General features: G+C 34.1%; 2 protein-coding genes across 13 annotated transcripts; one reads left to right on the top strand and one right to left on the bottom strand.

Moving 5' to 3' along the window:
- Positions 1 to 7,604: 7,604 nt before the first annotated feature.
- On the top strand, positions 7,605 to 11,808 carry LOC138180582 (uncharacterized). Of its 7 annotated transcripts, none has more exons than XM_069114589.1 (3): positions 7,605 to 8,497; positions 9,115 to 9,270; positions 11,650 to 11,808. In XM_069114589.1, the coding sequence occupies exons 1-3, from the start codon at positions 8,095 to 8,097 to the stop codon at positions 11,670 to 11,672; spliced, it is 582 nt and encodes a 193-aa protein (XP_068970690.1). In that variant the 5' UTR covers positions 7,605 to 8,094; the 3' UTR covers positions 11,673 to 11,808. The 7 variants fall into 7 exon arrangements, 2 of the variants coding, with proteins under 2 accessions (XP_068970690.1, XP_068970689.1); XR_011173342.1 differs by having other exon boundaries at positions 8,355 to 9,005; XR_011173340.1 differs by having other exon boundaries at positions 8,355 to 9,028; positions 9,113 to 9,270.
- Positions 9,568 to 16,142, bottom strand: cmb (combover). 6 transcript variants are annotated; one of them, XM_069114584.1, is made up of 18 exons: positions 15,838 to 16,142; positions 15,544 to 15,737; positions 14,931 to 15,048; positions 14,717 to 14,856; positions 14,510 to 14,608; positions 14,301 to 14,414; positions 13,743 to 14,117; positions 13,332 to 13,661; positions 13,024 to 13,266; positions 12,812 to 12,944; positions 12,607 to 12,747; positions 12,098 to 12,530; positions 11,163 to 11,279; positions 10,828 to 11,085; positions 10,564 to 10,738; positions 10,301 to 10,486; positions 10,108 to 10,227; positions 9,568 to 10,018 (listed from the first exon to the last, which is right to left on the bottom strand). In XM_069114584.1, exons 2-18 carry the CDS (start codon positions 15,691 to 15,693, stop codon positions 9,863 to 9,865), a joined length of 3,288 nt encoding a protein of 1,095 aa, XP_068970685.1. In that variant the 5' UTR covers positions 15,694 to 15,737; positions 15,838 to 16,142; the 3' UTR covers positions 9,568 to 9,862. The 6 variants fall into 6 exon arrangements, with proteins under 6 accessions (XP_068970685.1, XP_068970684.1, XP_068970686.1 ...); XM_069114583.1 differs by having other exon boundaries at positions 15,544 to 15,720; XM_069114585.1 differs by having other exon boundaries at positions 15,544 to 15,696.
- Positions 16,143 to 16,445: the final 303 nt, after the last annotated feature.

Raw genomic sequence — 16,445 nt, 5'->3', positions numbered from 1 at the left:
TCAAATATCACAAAACACGCATGGCGTAATATGGAATGTGCATAGAAACATGAGAAGAATGGAAATTAAAAACATAAATAAGTTATTTGAAACACTACGAAGAAAAGAGCAGATATTACGAAGTTACTAAAAAGTTAGTCAGTGACAACATCCGTAAAATAATTCTAACACGAGAGATCAAATTTATACCAAATTAATTAAGAACTTTTTACACATTTTTACGATAAATACCTTTTACATGTAAAAACAGAATTAAGCTAAGATTACAAGCATCTTTAAGTCCTTCCATGCGAAATACAATTATATTATTTTATTAATTAAATACTTCCACGTGTTAAGAGGCCTAAACTTTTTATAGAGTGCCGTAATTACTACGAATTCTTCGTACATTTCTGTTACAAAAAATGAAGCTCGCCGAGTGTTCCTAAGGGGATTGGTGGATGTACAACAGCGACGAAAGCTCTCAGGGTTAAACCGTTTCCGAATGATCCAGGAAACTTTATTGGGTGGCTTTCTGCGGCGCACAATAACGATAGATTGCGATGTAACTTCGTTTCGATGCGTGCCGCGGGAGCACGCTTCCGATCACGTGCCGCATAATAAACGCGTGCCAGGATAATAATTCCTGAAGACACCGGCTGATGAAAGCCACGTCGTCGCGCTAACTGGCGCATTGTCGGCCCGCGTCAATCCCGTGATTAATCCCATTATAGTGGCAAGCGTGAGGCTGGACGCTCGCATGAACGTAAACGTAACAAGGCAACAGGACCGGCATGCGTTTTTAGAATCGCGAACGTGCCTCGAAAACGCGAAATCACCGGTTGGACGATGCCAGCAATAGCCATGCGAACCGGATTACGCGGCCAATGAATGGAATTGCTACCATTAAATTGAAACATTTAAGCGAGCAGGACGTTCTATTCTTCTGTTCTCGTAATTGATTCGAACTTGAAGTACACTCGTCGATCGTACCGATAAAATGAAGTTTTACTAGCTGAAAGGTCGCAACTGCATCCTCCAAGTGCAATCGCTTGTTCAGGATCTGGAAAATTCGCTCATAATGTTCCTCAAGCTTTCACTTCGTTATCTCGACGAGGTCAAGGGCAATGTCATAGACGCGCAGAAACAATGTTCCTTACTCTTCCTTTTTGCCGATCTCTAGATTTTCTACTTGCTCGTAGAACAAAGAATGGTTTCTCACCAAAAGAAATATCGTCGTCGATAGAGTATCGAATCGTTGGATTCTTATTCGTACTACTGTGTATACTACTGTCAGCGTAATCCGTACTTTTTACCTGTTTTTTTTTCTTTTTATAATAAATTCGATGTCAAACTATCTTCTTCGAAAGAATATTTGTCGTTGAATAGAAATAGAAAAGCACGCGTGGAATCAAGATTACGTCGAAACGGATCTGCTGAAATAAAAAGAAAATAAAAAATGTACGTATGCAAATTATTTTTATCGTTCATGATATCGTATCACCCTGGAGCTAACCAGGTGCACAAGGCACGTACGTTACGATATACAAACTTCTCTTATACGTACCTCCCCCTGGAAACAAGGGAGACACGAGTCCATAAAATCCCATAAATATCCCCAGGAACCTACCCAACGCGGTTAGTAAATCGTGCCTCTGAAAGGAATAAAATATCACTTTTTGTAGCAATTTTACGGCAATTTTCCGATCCGATGAAATCGCATCGCGTACGGGCCGATGTGCTGCCAGGTGTCGGAGAAATATCCGTCCTTTTCCTTCCATTTACCCCGCCCCCTCCTCGTCACTCTTTTACGACAGACAGCGATTTTTTCCCCGTTCGTGCTTGTTCGTCCTCCAACTAACAACTCTAACCACTCGATTAACAGTCGGCCAATGGAAATCTCCTATGGTTTTCGCAAATACAGGTACGACACGACTATGGCGTTTTCAATGGAAGAAACGTGCATCCCATTGAACGATCAATGGTTCGTGATCAGATTGGACAGAAGGAGAGGACATTTCTAGCTTTATGCGAAGCGGTTAATCGCGCGATTCGTATGTTAAATAGTTGAGATTCATACTCGATTCGTAGTGTGCAATGCGCTCAAATGATCTCCGTTATTAGGATCATTGTATATAATTTACAAAACGATATTAATCAAGCCCGTCTACTGTAAACGGGTTTATGATGAACCGAGCGTGTATGCGCGATAATTACGTCGTTAATTTATAACGTCCATGGGACCTCGGACGCTTCGGAAAACAGTCTCGAGATTAACGTCACGTGTACTCTCGTTCATGGGTATTAGGACAGAAAATAAGGAAAATCTGGGAAATTACGAGGAAATTATTAAAACCTTTAAGAATTAAAATAATTTAAATAACTCTGTCATTCGTGTTATTAATTTTTCCATTATATTTGTTAGTTTATTTTAAATTTTCAGATTTTATATAAACTTTTCTATTACATCTGTGGCTCTATGCTTTTCCGAAACCTTCCGAAAGCTAAAGAATCTTGAGGTGTCTGAGTCTTCTAAGTATACCTATAAATTTCTCTTATTTCGTGTCGTACCTAATTCAGTTAAAGTTTTTTCCACGAGACACAAATTAGAAGATCGCGCCGATAACTTTGATAACTAGCTTTTACAAAGTTTTCAAATTATTTCTACGTGAAAGCAAAATTCTCATTGACCAATTATTTCCTTGACAACTTGAATCATCATGGTCTGATATCCTGTCTCATGGAAAACCAGCATGTGTTCTAATATTTATAAACGAAAGGTACATTTACTACTCTGAACTTTATCTCTTTCGAAGAACGAAACCAACGAAACCAACGAGCAACCAAACTCTAAACGTCTAATATTGCTTCACCGCTTTAACGTTGCGTTGGTGTACTTTTAGATGGCAAAGCATCGAGGATATCGCTAAACCGACGTACGATTTATCGTGCCAATTTTCGGATGTTGGAATATCGCTGAGGGCCGAGAAAATCGATAACAAAAGCATCTCGCACGGTTTTCCGTTTCCCTGAAACACAGACGGAAATTTAATTTGCTCTGTTACCGTGCGAAAGTCTCGACGCCAGAAAGTTTCCAAAGGTTGGGGCTAATTTTCCCTTCGTTTCTCTTTCTCTATGTTCATCTCGTCTCACAGAGACTTTTTCACTTGCCGATAGAACAAAATTTGTTGGTTAGTAGAGAAGGGAACATCGTGAAACTTAAATGCCAAGCATCTAAAGCGGAACTTATATCGGAGCGCGAGTTACGAACCTACGTGTCGCATTAAAATGAAACTTTTATAAAACAAGATGTCGAGCTACTTGTGCGAACGAAATAATGCCTGCTATATTTGCCTTTTCCAACGGATAAATATTCCATCCATCGTATAATAAAACCGTCGATATAGATTGAAACAACAAATTCAAAACGAAATATCGTCCCGTGTTTCATCCAAAAATACGAAATTTCGCGACTAACTGGCTGCCGGCGAACGCAATAAGCTGTAATTTTCCATTCATTCAACGGTTTCATGTCCGAAGCATCAGTTTACGTACCATTTAATTACTAGAAACAAATATATAAAACCGTTTCGTGAAGTTCTTGATATTTTCTGTTCATTTGATATTTATTAAATATCCTGCATCGATGAAAACATACAATAGCTGCACAAGGCATTTAAACATACTGCTATCTAATAACGAAGCTTCCTATTGTCTGATTTTACGTTTAATTTTTATAATAACTGCAAATCTTTATAGTTACGTGAAAATACTATTAAGTAATACGAAATTTCATATGCTTGAACCGAATCAATCGATATGTAAATGCTGTAATAAATGCAGTGGTATACAAATACTTTTCATAGCCACTGTATCTCGTTCGGTTAAAAACCATCGGAGAACGATTCATCGGGGAACGATCCATCGAGGAAGACTAATGGGGTAACTCGCGAAAAGTACATTTCTCAAAGGCAGGGAAAATTAAATGGCTTCTCGAGACGAAATACGTCAGAACGAAATATTGGTATTAAATAGCGGACGTCGAAGCAAAAACTTCTTGATTCGTTGAAAAAATAAAGATAAAACCATAGGTACTCCATAGGACCGGAGATCGTTAATTTAGTTAGCTACTTCAAATTAAATTAGTTTAAATCGGAATATTCGCGAATAACGTTCGTTACTTTCGATGCTTTTAATTTTCTTCCTATTTGAATTCCGCTTCGTGGCGTTTCCTCGACGAAAACAGCAGATTGTACGAGCACAGGGAGAGAGAGAACTCGGCCATTTAACGTCTCTCCCCAGAGTCGTAAACGCGAATCGAATCGGTCGTATAACGTTGACAGTGTTTGAGCCCCCTTTTACCAACGTAAACTCGAACGACACGCCGAGAGACACCATTTCAGCAAAAGCATTTCGATATTGTGTTCGAGTGGCGTTGAGTGTCGTCGAGTGGCGGTAGGGCTTGTCTTTAGTTATGCCGTGTTAGTTACGCAATGCTTACTTCGCGATAAATTATATTCCGCTGAAGAGAACACAAACGATGGACAGTCAGCATTTGATCGAACGAATTCGTTCTCACGATGATAAATCGTTTTACTGATGATAAATAAATTTCTGTATCTCGTGATAAAATTGTGGCATGCAAGATATCGTTAGAATATTGTAGCAAGAACTGCTTGATCTAATTCGCTGTAAGAACAGAATTCGTTCGAGTTTCTTCAAGTATCATCTTGATTTCAGATTATATTACGTTGCCTGTTGGCCGATTCGTTAGAACGACGATTCGTTTGTCGATACGTTCGAAGCGTTTCGAATATCCTTGCGAATAAAGTCAATAAATTCGTCAAAGCGAGCTTAAAATAACACCGTCCGTAGAAAAGTGAGGCGTAATATTGGTCTCTTTTTTTTTTTTTTTTTTTTTGTTGAAAAGTCCGTTTGGACTACATTGTATCGAGCGCATTCTGCATCAAACGTTGACTCGTATCACGTGTGGTTAATTTAAACATTCTTTTGCAATTTCCAACGAGTAATATAACTCGATTATATTATACAGTCGATAATAAAATCCGATTAACCACGACAGAGATTTTCATTCTCTAATAAAACTCGGTACGTGCTTCTGATTATCTTAATATCTTAATATATTAATATAAGAAATTGTACAGTAAAAATCAAGTGTCTACTTTTATTGATCTAATAAGGATGTTTCCTACTAATTAATTTCTTCTGGCTCCATTTATCAATCGTTCGTAACGCATACAACACAGTCTCTAGATGTATAATCAATATGTACGTATCCGATCGCCTTACTTCGTTCAAAGTCTTAATTATGATTTCTTAATTAAAAATCATTAGTCTCCAATTAATTACGGCGCATTAAATTATATCATTATCCGTTTTCACCGAGTTGAATTTTTCACTACGGTTTCGCAACAACCTGCGATGGAAATTTCTTAATTAATTTGTCAACAACTTCGACAGAATAGTTTCGGATTATGAAAACAATATTTTTCCTTCCTTCTATAAACACAGAATAATTCCCCTTGTAAAACTGATCACCGACGTTCGTTCCTCTCGGTCGTTCTCGTTGTAAGTGACATTTCTGTGAATTATACGATTGCCTTCGCGAGCATATGCCAGCATTTCCACATATTCACACGTATAAACCACGAGAAAGTGACAGGCGCTGAGGTTTCCTCTATTGGCAAGCTGCTCGTATCAGGACCTACTACCATCCGCCTTATTTACTCAGGCCTGCGGTTCTTCTTTCAATTCCGGCATCAAACGGGATATAATCCGGCGATATATGAGTCTCATTTGTAACTTGTAATCTCGTACGTATACCTCTATACGTTTATAGGCACATAATTTAGAATTAGGCCTGTTTCGTAGCTTGTAGAATTATGGATATAGAGATGTTAGAGAACGATTCTCCGTGACTATAACTTCCTTGTTTAAAAATCTGTAACATATCAGCAATTTGAGTTGCTCATGGTTTTAGTAGTATTACGACAATCACGGTGAAAATATGCTACGTGCATTTTTCTTAGTTTTCTGACTTTTACGTCATTCGGTAATCGTACATATGAAAAGTATTTTAATATGAAATAATCGAAGACGGAAACAACCTGATAGATTGGAAGATATAAGCTTTTTTGAAAATCCACGATGTTTTGTAAGAAACGAATAATATCGATAGTTTAGTTGTTATGTTAATGTAACTTGATTAGTGTCAAATTGTATCCTCTATAAAAGACAAGAAATATGATTTATCACGATTTTCATCTGCGGCCTTCGATTGCAAATGGATGTGAAATATATTTGGAAAATATTTCGTCCAATAGATGGATACATTTTTAATAAATCATGTCAGAAAATGTATGATTAGTCGTGTTAGAAATCTTTGTTTCGTTGAATTTTTGATTTCATCAATAATAATATCATATATAAAGATTCTTTTCACTTAGAGCTACGCAATTTTCAAGTAGGTATAAGCCATCTTAACACGTGACATACTGTGAAGGGTTCCACAAAGTACCCCTCGAATCAATTATCATTTCATTCGGACGAAATTACCGATAATTCTAATGCCTAACGGATTAGAGATCGATTTTCCAAAAAAGAGCAAAAATTTTCATGAATTGACGTAAGCGGCTTAGCGGCGTGTGTCTACGACAGCTGTCCTGCCGATCTATCGAAAACCCATCACTCTATATGTATTGTTCATAGCATCAACATTAATCCCATAAATACCGAAATTATCCGCGAGGGGCCCTTTCAAAGGCAAAAAGGACAGCGACGTACGGTCATTTACCCAGGTAAGGATCTCTATGACTAGACTGAAGGGACATTTCGCGAACTCGAAAAATTTAACTATGAACCAGTTGGATTATATTCTATTTCAAACATAAATACATATTCTGCTCTATAGATCGCTTTGAAATTAGTCACAAGAAATAAAATGTCATCGTTCATTTTGGAAATATCAACCTTTTTATAGATATAACAAGTGATACGGTATTAACATATCGACAGAGTTGCAAGTGACTATTACCACAATTATGATATTTGCAAAAGCAAGAATTTAACAAAAACTTCTTATCCGTTTTAACAACAGTTGACTGTGCAATTTGACAGTTAGTTATCCTTTGGTCTTGCTATTAACTGTTGTGAACTTGCTTCGAAGATAAATAGAAAGTTACCATAGAAATTTGTATCAATTTATGGTAACAAGAATTTATAGCGTAACAGCAGACAAGTACCTCGTCGGTAACAAGAAACATTGGTAATACCGTACTTTACCAGTTGTCGAACGGGTTTCCCTACTATACCAACCACTGATTGAACTTATCATCACAGATTATCGTCATTGACTAAATACAGAATAGACCCGACCAACGACTCTGGATCTGTCATTACATGAGACCAAAAAGCAGATATGCTGTATAATGTCGGGTCTATCTTGTACTTAATACTCTAGGTTATCCATCTTTTGTCTCTGGGGATTGCTTTTCTTTCTTTCTAATATTAATATTTATGCATTTAAGAAAATGTTTCAATTGTATTTATTTAAATGCCAAAAAGACATCAATATACCTAAACGGTCCATTCTTTCAGACAACATATATATTTTCAATCGTTTATTATACGAAGAAGTTGACCAATGGGGTCACGATGACGTCAGAAATCATAAATTGTATGAAAACGTCGGGATTCTATTTCGATTATTTGAAAATCAAATTTTAAATAAATTTATTAGTCAGAAGCAACTTTAAAAGCTTGAGTCAGATTCTGACACAAGCGATATAAATTTTTCATGCGTGGGTCGATTGTTGAAAATGAGTTGGTGGGGATTTAAAGAAACTAACTAAATCGTGCGAGAAAAGCCGAACGTTGCCGATTCATTGCTCGAGCGAATTCGGCTTCTGACCCGAACCATTTTCGTTACTGTTCTTGGAAAGTGTAAACGTTTTATCCGTTTCCGTTAGTTTGTTTTATGTTTTCTTGTCTACCACGTGATTAACCATACATATCTAACAATAAGTGATATATAATAACGTGCTTTCATATCATTCGGTATAATATAGAAAATCGGTGCCTAAAGAAGAATTAAGTATGGCTGTAACAAGCGATGCTATGTATAACGCAAGAACCGTCGCTCCATCGTTCATGTCGTCAAACGTATATTACGGTTGCGTACCGCATTGTAAAAAAGAAAATCAGCATAATGTTATGTCCGAGCATATCGGAATTACAAAACCATCGTCATTCCATTACTACTCCTATGATACGATTATGGAAACTGATGAGGACGGAAGTGATTATTCTATGGCATCAGGCTATTTGAATAACGATTCCGTAATTCTAGAAGCGACAGTACAGAATCGGTTAAGAACTAACGATGAACTACCATTTGAACAACGGGTAGCTTACGATGCGGATGTTCTACAACGGAAGAATCGGAAACGATGCAACAGCGATCTCAGCCCTACAAGTCAACTGAAAAAGTTTCGGAGAGGTAGGAATAGATTCATAATTTTATCTTTTTCCATTTCTTCTGTGAGGAATAAATAAGAATATTTCAACGTTCTATTTGCTAGCACATTTTACAAGACCGCGATTTCGTCAATTTATATTTGTATATGCTTCAAATAGATCTTGTTAGAGGTCGTTGTTTGTTCCTTCTTTCCTTTTAAGCGGGAGATTTTCCAGCGCGGGAAAATATTTATTATGATTCATTCATTGTATTTACATTGAATAACAAGAAGTTTTAAAAAATTGTGAAATTTATTTAATGTCGCTATGATATACCCGCTAATAATAAATATTAAAATATATGAATATTCAGTTTTCCCTCCTGTGGGGAAAGGGTTGTATATTTACATGTGACCACAGAGATTTTCATCCGATGCTGGCATTAAATTTATTTTGAAGCTTAATGCATCCTGTCATCTTCTGTACCATGGATAATGGTATGCAATGGAAAGCATGGATGCTAATATTTTTTCATAAACTAATGACACTTAGTAAGTTTGGTCTTTTTTTGATGGTAAGGACACAATTTGCTGAGAAGATAAATGGCATAGGAGATACCCAGTTAAATTAAGGGTTAAGGCTATGGGTTTCCTTTCAGAGGCGGTGGTAAGGACAATGTACACGGTGGTACAGGAAGTACAAAGGACTGTGGATCAAGTACTGGATCTTACGAATCAGACGTATTAGATGTAAATACTGTTGATAATAATATAGAAGAATCTATGATTACAAAAGAAAACTGCTGCTGGACAGCAGGTAATCACGATATTTTAAATAATTCAAATTATATACAATTATTCAATAGTGGGCATAAATTAATTGAAAACACTGTTGAATATGAAAAGATTTTATTTGAAACACATGGATGTTCTATATACCAGTTTCATCGATTGCAATTGATTGATAACAATTGTATTGAAACAGAATTCTAAATAGTGTAATTAAACAATAACATTTTTAATGTTTATATTTTTTGTATTTGTTCACAAAGCATACATTCGCTATGCTCTTATACATGCCACTACATTGTATCATATAATAAAAAATAAATACTTATTTTCCTAAATTACAACTTTTATTATAATTTACACAATACACATTAAAGATAAAAAATTTGTATGTCACATATTTTATACTTGTAGTCAAGTTATTGACATTGAGAAGTACTTCAATTAATGTGTAAATGAATAAATAGTACTTACAGAAAAATCAAAATTGCACCTAGGATTAAATGATATAATGATTTTGATTGTATCACAATTCTGTTAAAAAGAACATATATTAAACTTAAAACATATGTTCAGTTATTGTGTATACAACTAAAGATACTTTTTAATGTAATTCAATATCAAAATATTATTGCATTGCCTTCATTCCATTCATCTTCAGCTTTAGCAGCTAAACTTTCCAAATCACCTTCACCATCAAACCTCGCTTGTGCAGATTCAGTTTGTCCAGTTGCTTCAGCTTGACCTTGTTCGGTCTCTTCTTCATTTTCAGGAGGCTTATTGTACAGGATTGTATTTCATTTAATTATGTCTTATTTTATTTTATTTAATTAAATAACCTTTATTAAATATGTGTTCAAAATACCTGTTGATTATCGGAAGATTCAGGTCTAGATTGATCTGCTTCTGCCAGATCTTCATTATAACCTGGTTTAATGGAAGGTGTTAAAGGCAAAGTACTTGTAGAATTACCTGAAGATGTCCCCTATAAAATATACAACAAATATAAAACATTTTTTTTAAAAGCTTAAAAGTATACTATGCTTCATAATATTTACTGGCATGTCCAAATGATCTATTAAAGGTACATGTGCAGTAGGAGATGATGAAATTCCTGCTTGAGATGATGAAACTAATTCTGCTATAGAATGTTTTGCTGGTCTTAGACCTAATATTACATCTGCCTCAGAATCTTCATCGCTAGACTGACAACTTTCACTGGCAGTCTGATCAGTTGTTTCATTCTGTATAAAGTTAAACAGATACAGATATATTAAAAAATCATTATTTGATTACAGATACATTTTATAAATGCACAAACCAATGGATTGCTTAAAGATTGTGTATCTTGTAGAGCACGTAACGATCTCCATAAACGAGGCCGCAATCTGTGGTCTTCGCTTATTGCCTTAATTTCTCTTAATATAATAACTAGATAGTCTGGTCGTTTTTTATTCACAGAGATCAGTGAACTTAATACTTCTTTCATTTCAAAGCTATATAACCAAATTAACAAAAATTTTATTTCAGTATAATTTTTTCGTAAAGAAAATAATTGAAAAATGGTTCAATAGGATAAATATACCTTAAGTTTTGAAACAGGTTATCATCATTTATGACAGATGGTAATCGAAATGATGAATTTGTTTCCTCCCAAAGATTATCAACTTGTTGTTGAGACATTTCATTTGTTAAAATATTACTACGCATAACGGTATTCTCCCTTTCTTGTTGCTGTAAATTAGATTGTAATTGCAAATTTGAAGAATATTGTGTTTCTACTCCACTTAATGAAGGTAAAGGTATATTATCGATTCCTTGATCCCGATTGCGTTTGTCTTTCCTTTGGTTAAAATGTATAATATGTTAAAATATATATTACATTTCCAAATATTGTAAATAATTTATATGTTTACATACATAAGAGAAGTATTAACACTTGATATAGTATTTCCCGAAGTTGAATTTGCAATAGCTCCAGAGGTAGCATCAGTTACAGTTTTTGCACTTCCTGAGAGTAAGTTTTGTCTGGAATAGCTGCAAATGTAGGAAAGAAACATATATTTATCAATTCACATATATAATTGTATTCAAGCTATTCATACCATGCTTAAGGAAGCAGAATGCGTGATGTAGTTAAGATGATAAAGAATGATATGTTTTTAAGTATATCGTTTATAAAAATGGAGAAAAGACACAACAAAGATATCACAGAAAGAAAAAAGTTTTGGATATTACTGACTGAGTGTTTATTGTTAGTTAAGATCAAAATATTTCAAAAATATATATATATTTATATATATATTCTCAAACACATATTACATACCCATAATTTACGTACCAATATACTATCCTCATTTAGATTCTTATTTATTAAACGTTGGTCTATAAAATCAAATCTTTTCAGGTTTTATGTGTGATATGGCTTAAACGAGGGTAGTAATAAGTAAGAAGTACAAGACAAAAAAGTGCAGAGACAGATCGTGATGTTTATTACTTTATGTAATGATACATTAGGTTTACACAAAGATAGGAGATGGATGTGCACGATCTCTACTGAATATAAAACACCTAAATTCATTAAAAAATATTTTCTTTTTTCAATGATATTCGATAGAAAAAGAAACATCAATTATTTCATGTTGAGAAAAGATCTGTAAAATTGAATTACTTAAATCATAAAACAAATTATATTTCCAAATTTTATCAAATACACTTTTCTATTATATGATTACATGACTGAAAATCTTGAATTGTGTATGATTCTGTTGTATCAATATAAATGATACTTCCACGGCACGAGGACAAATGAGATTCGTGTCAGTTGACATATGTATATATGTATATACTATTACCTTCTGAAATTGTCCCAGTAGTTGTTTGCTCTATTTCCAGGAGGAACTTGATTATTCAATTGTTGTTGATGTTGATGTTGAGAATTAACAGAAGATGTTGCAACGACGTGGGATAATGCAGGAGAAGAATTTGGTAGTGACACCAGATTCGGTAAAGATGAACTTGGTGGTAATGCAGAATCTAATGTTTCACCAAGATGATGAATATTACGACTTAAATTAGAATATTCATCATTATTCTCGCTATTATTCCGCTGCTGTAACTGTGTTTGTCTCAAATGAACTTGTAGTTGATTAATAGCTACACGCATAGCTTGTAATTCACGCTGCTGAGACCATAACAGTTGACAACATTGTTGTATCGTAGTACCCATCATTTGAAGTTGTTGAGCTTGAGAACCTAGTAATAATTGTCGATAATACTCTGATGAACCTAAAAGATATACTTGAAAGTTACTATATTATATAAATATTGAATAAAAATTTTTACTATTATACATATGTCTTACCATGTCGTATTTGATTTAACGGAGGCGGTGGATAAGTCCACCAATTTCCACCAAATCCATTCTCAATTGCCGCTGTTTGAGGCCCAATGTCCATTAAATTTTCAGAAGATACACCATCTACGCTTTGATCATTAGATCCACCTATACATCAAAATGTAATTTTAAAATTAATATAATGTAGATAATATATGTATATGATGATTACCTATCGTTGTTGGAGGAGGCCAAACATTAGCGGGAGTACCTGTATGACTAACATGTGAACTAGAACTTCTGTGACTATTTAAATCACTTGGTCCTCCCATATCGCGATTAATGCTAGATGTTTGAGATGATTCCTATTGTTCAATAAAATGAAACAATAGAATAAATATTGAATGCTATTTTGTTATGTACAAGGAAATATAAAATAAATACCTTCCGCACAATATCATCAATTTGACGTCTCTTTTCTTGGACCGATTGAACTTCGCAGTTACTGTTATTACTTTGCTTTTTTTCAGAACTGATTGACGTTGTAAGCGATGGAGGAGGAGTTGAAGTCGGGAACACAGATGTAGAATTAGAATGCATTGCTGATAATGGTTGCTTTATTCGTTGCAATTCCGCTCTAGTAGATTGTAATAAAGCTGATTGTTCTCGAAGTTCTCGCGTGACTGCCTGCAAATTAAGTTTCATAGAGACACAATATTACATATAGCTTCTAATCGCGTTTAAATTTATACTTGAATTTCTTCGAAAGTTGGCCTTTCCCCGGTGTTTCTGATTTTTTCGTGACCTGTTTCATCCGTATCGCTTTGACGTTCAAATGAAGTATTCGTTCCATTTTCATCTTCGTTTTCATCCATATTAGCTATAGTTTCACTATTTACATCTACTTCAGGTTCAGGATCAGAGTCGGAATCGAGACATTCACGTACTTTCGTTGCTTCTTCCATTAATGACTTCAAGTGAGCAAGTTGTGCTTTCATAGCTTCTAATTCAGCAGCTTTGTCTACTTCAAAATTCCTTGAAGAACTCCTTCTCGAACGTCTTCCTTGAACTCCTTCAGAACTCTAAAATATTGATGAACTCTAAAAATTGTAAGTACATCATTTCTAACTACATTAAATTAATATAGGAAACAATGTACTAACACAACTACCCCTATCAGACAGAGATTCTGCAGCTTGTAATTCTGCCACAAGATGGTCCATATTTTTCTTCTTTGTTTGAAGTTGTGCCAGTTTTCCCCTTAATGCAGCTGTTTCATTTTCAAGTTGCTCGACGTTCGCGGGTAATGGTAATGCCAAGCTGATTGAATTTTGATTTTCTTGCTGTAAAAGAGCTTGTTGAGCTTGACGTGCTTCATTTAATCTTTCTTGAACATGTAATTGTATTCCCACCAAATTAGCTTGATGTTCTTGTAGTTGTGCAAGTTTCCTTTGTGATTTTTCCATTTTTTTACGTAGTTGCATTTCTCTATTTATATCACCATTTTCTTCTCCATCCTCTCTACTATTTTCACCATTCTAGGAAAGAAATAGTTGAAAACTATTATAATTCGTCTATCATAGACTAAAACAAAAGCTAGCTATATATAAACCAACACATATGGAATATAATTTATAGATTTTAAATTAAAAAAGCATGCACAAAAAGTTATGTACACCCTTTAATCAGTTAGTAAATAACAATTCTATAAGTTCAATAACCTCACAAAATACCCCATGAGTTTGATATTGTTCCAAGAGTTTAGTTAGCTTTCTTTCACTGTCATGAAGATCTTCCACCATTCTACTTAACTTCTCATTTTGAGCTTGTGCACGCTATAGTATAATTATATGTAGAGGAAAGTACTTAACAATATAACAGATAAGGTAACGTTACGTTACCTTATGTCTAATATCTTATATATACTTACTGGATCACTGGACTGATCAAGCGAATCCATCAGGGTTGATGTAACTCTGATATAATCTCTAATTTGATTTAAACGTGATTCTACTTGGCTTCTATCAGGCTGCAATATATTAAATAGAAATTATCAGTAGAAGACTATTAGAAAAAGAGTTGTATTTTAGGTGAAAGAAATATAGGAGACTCTAGTATTGTAAAAAATGTATATTACCATTTTATCGACATTAGAAGGTTTTGTTCCTTGAAGCCTTGGAGGAGATTGAGTTTGAGAATCAGTTGGAGGAACCATCTTTTGCAAAGAGGGGAATTCTTCTGCACTGTAATTGTATGGTCGTCGACCACCAAAGGATACTAAGATAATAACATTTTTGAATTATTAATAAATACACTAAAAAGATATAAAAACAAGACCTATTAATATATACCAAATTCGGGTATGTCTTGATAGGATGTGGACTGTACTGAAGAAACTGATCTTGTGTTACTGTTCTTTGTTATTCTTGAATGCTCTTGTTCACCGACTGGTTTCCAATCCAGTTGATGCTACCACATATAATTTATAAAATAAAGAATCAATTAAATACACAAATAATTGTCTAAGTTTTCTAGAAATGATGACTGAAATACTGAAACTCTACTGCCTCAAAGTAGGATTGTATCTGGATATATATTCTTAGAGAGAACTTCCCCACTATTCAGCTATCTATTAATAGATTATCTTTTAAACTACTATATACAGAATGCTGTATAAAGTTTTCATTTGGAAAGTTCAAGTTACACAAAATTTAATACCTTATTTTCACCTATTTATAGTATTAGATATTATTTAACAATATGATATTCTCTGGAACTCTTTAAATGAAAATATGTAAATTAAATTATGGCAGAATTATTTAAACTTATTCAAATCTACTAAAATTTATTAAAATTCAACTCCTTTACTTTCTAGAAAGTATTTTGACAAAAAAAAAAAAACATATTATACAAAATAAAATATTAAAAATAAAAGGTATCATTCATATTTTTTTATTAGTTTACCAAATTATTAGAGTGCTGTGTATGTCCATGATAAGCAGAACGGAATGCAAATTGATTAGCAGCTGACCGTTCTCTATTTCTATCATTTCTCCTATTGCTTTTCGGGAGTGTGCCTGTGTTGCGTGGACCATCGTTAACACCGGGCGACATGTTCTTTGCACAAAATATTCTTACAATCTTGAAAAAGTACCTTTCTGTTTGTTGTTTTCTCACAGTTAACCTTGTTGCACGACTTTTATCGCGATGCGACTTTAAAAGAACGTGATTTTATGTGAATAGAAAGGTGTCATTTACCTGCAAATATTATAGAGCCGATTGTGCGAAAAGATGCATTTCAAATAAGTAATACACGACTAACTCAGAAATCGTCTTGATAAATTTCATGAGCAAGGCGGAAGTGTAAAAGTATGAATCGATATTCGCGAAGCTTTTGCGTCAAAATACTTGGCAGACTAATAAAAAGAATTAGGTACTATAAATAGGGTAGGCCATTGACGTATTTACTACGATGATTATAAGAATATATCGATTGCAATTTCAAAATCACTCTTGGTTAATACTTCGTGGCTGCGGCCATTTTTAAATACTTTGACATGTTTGGTTAAACAAGAACAGCACTTACAAACTCGGGCTTTCAATCTTATTATTTTAAAAACTGTTTATTTAAAAATAATTGTTTATGTTAGTCTGATTATAGTACGGTAAATATAAACTGTCTTAAAAGTCTCTCTTAATTGTTATACTATATTTTAGAACGAGTACCGATACATACTTACAATTAATATGTAGTAAAAACAAAAAGCAAATTGTTTCTTTTTCACATAAAACATTATTTATTAGTAATATTTGTTGTTACAGTAAAGTTAAATTATATCATATTTTGTCTTTCTTTAACAATTAAA

This window comes from Bombus flavifrons, chromosome 6 (genome assembly GCF_040668555.2).
Source record: "Bombus flavifrons isolate JBK064 chromosome 6, iyBomFlav1_principal, whole genome shotgun sequence".
NCBI lineage: Eukaryota > Metazoa > Arthropoda > Insecta > Hymenoptera > Apidae > Bombus > Bombus flavifrons.
The sequence above is the reverse complement of the archived record's forward strand: the minus strand, read 5'-3'. Positions and strand labels throughout refer to the sequence as shown.

Bases quoted from the DNA above. Each gene is read 5' to 3' on its own strand.
- LOC138180582 (XM_069114588.1), top strand. From the start codon at position 8,095: ATGGCTGTAACAAGCGATGCTATGTATAACGCAAGAACCGTCGCTCCA. The intron at 8,498-9,114 runs GTAGGAATAGAT...TTCCTTTCAGAG, and splicing joins ACTGAAAAAGTTTCGGAGAG to GCGGTGGTAAGGACAATGTA.
- cmb (XM_069114582.1), bottom strand. From the start codon at position 15,693: ATGTCGCCCGGTGTTAACGATGGTCCACGCAACACAGGCACACTCCCG. The intron at 14,609-14,716 runs GTAATATACATT...AATATATTGCAG, and splicing joins CTTCTAATGTCGATAAAATG to CCTGATAGAAGCCAAGTAGA. The intron at 12,945-13,023 runs GTATTTATTTTA...ATTGAACAATAG, and splicing joins TTGATGATATTGTGCGGAAG to GAATCATCTCAAACATCTAG.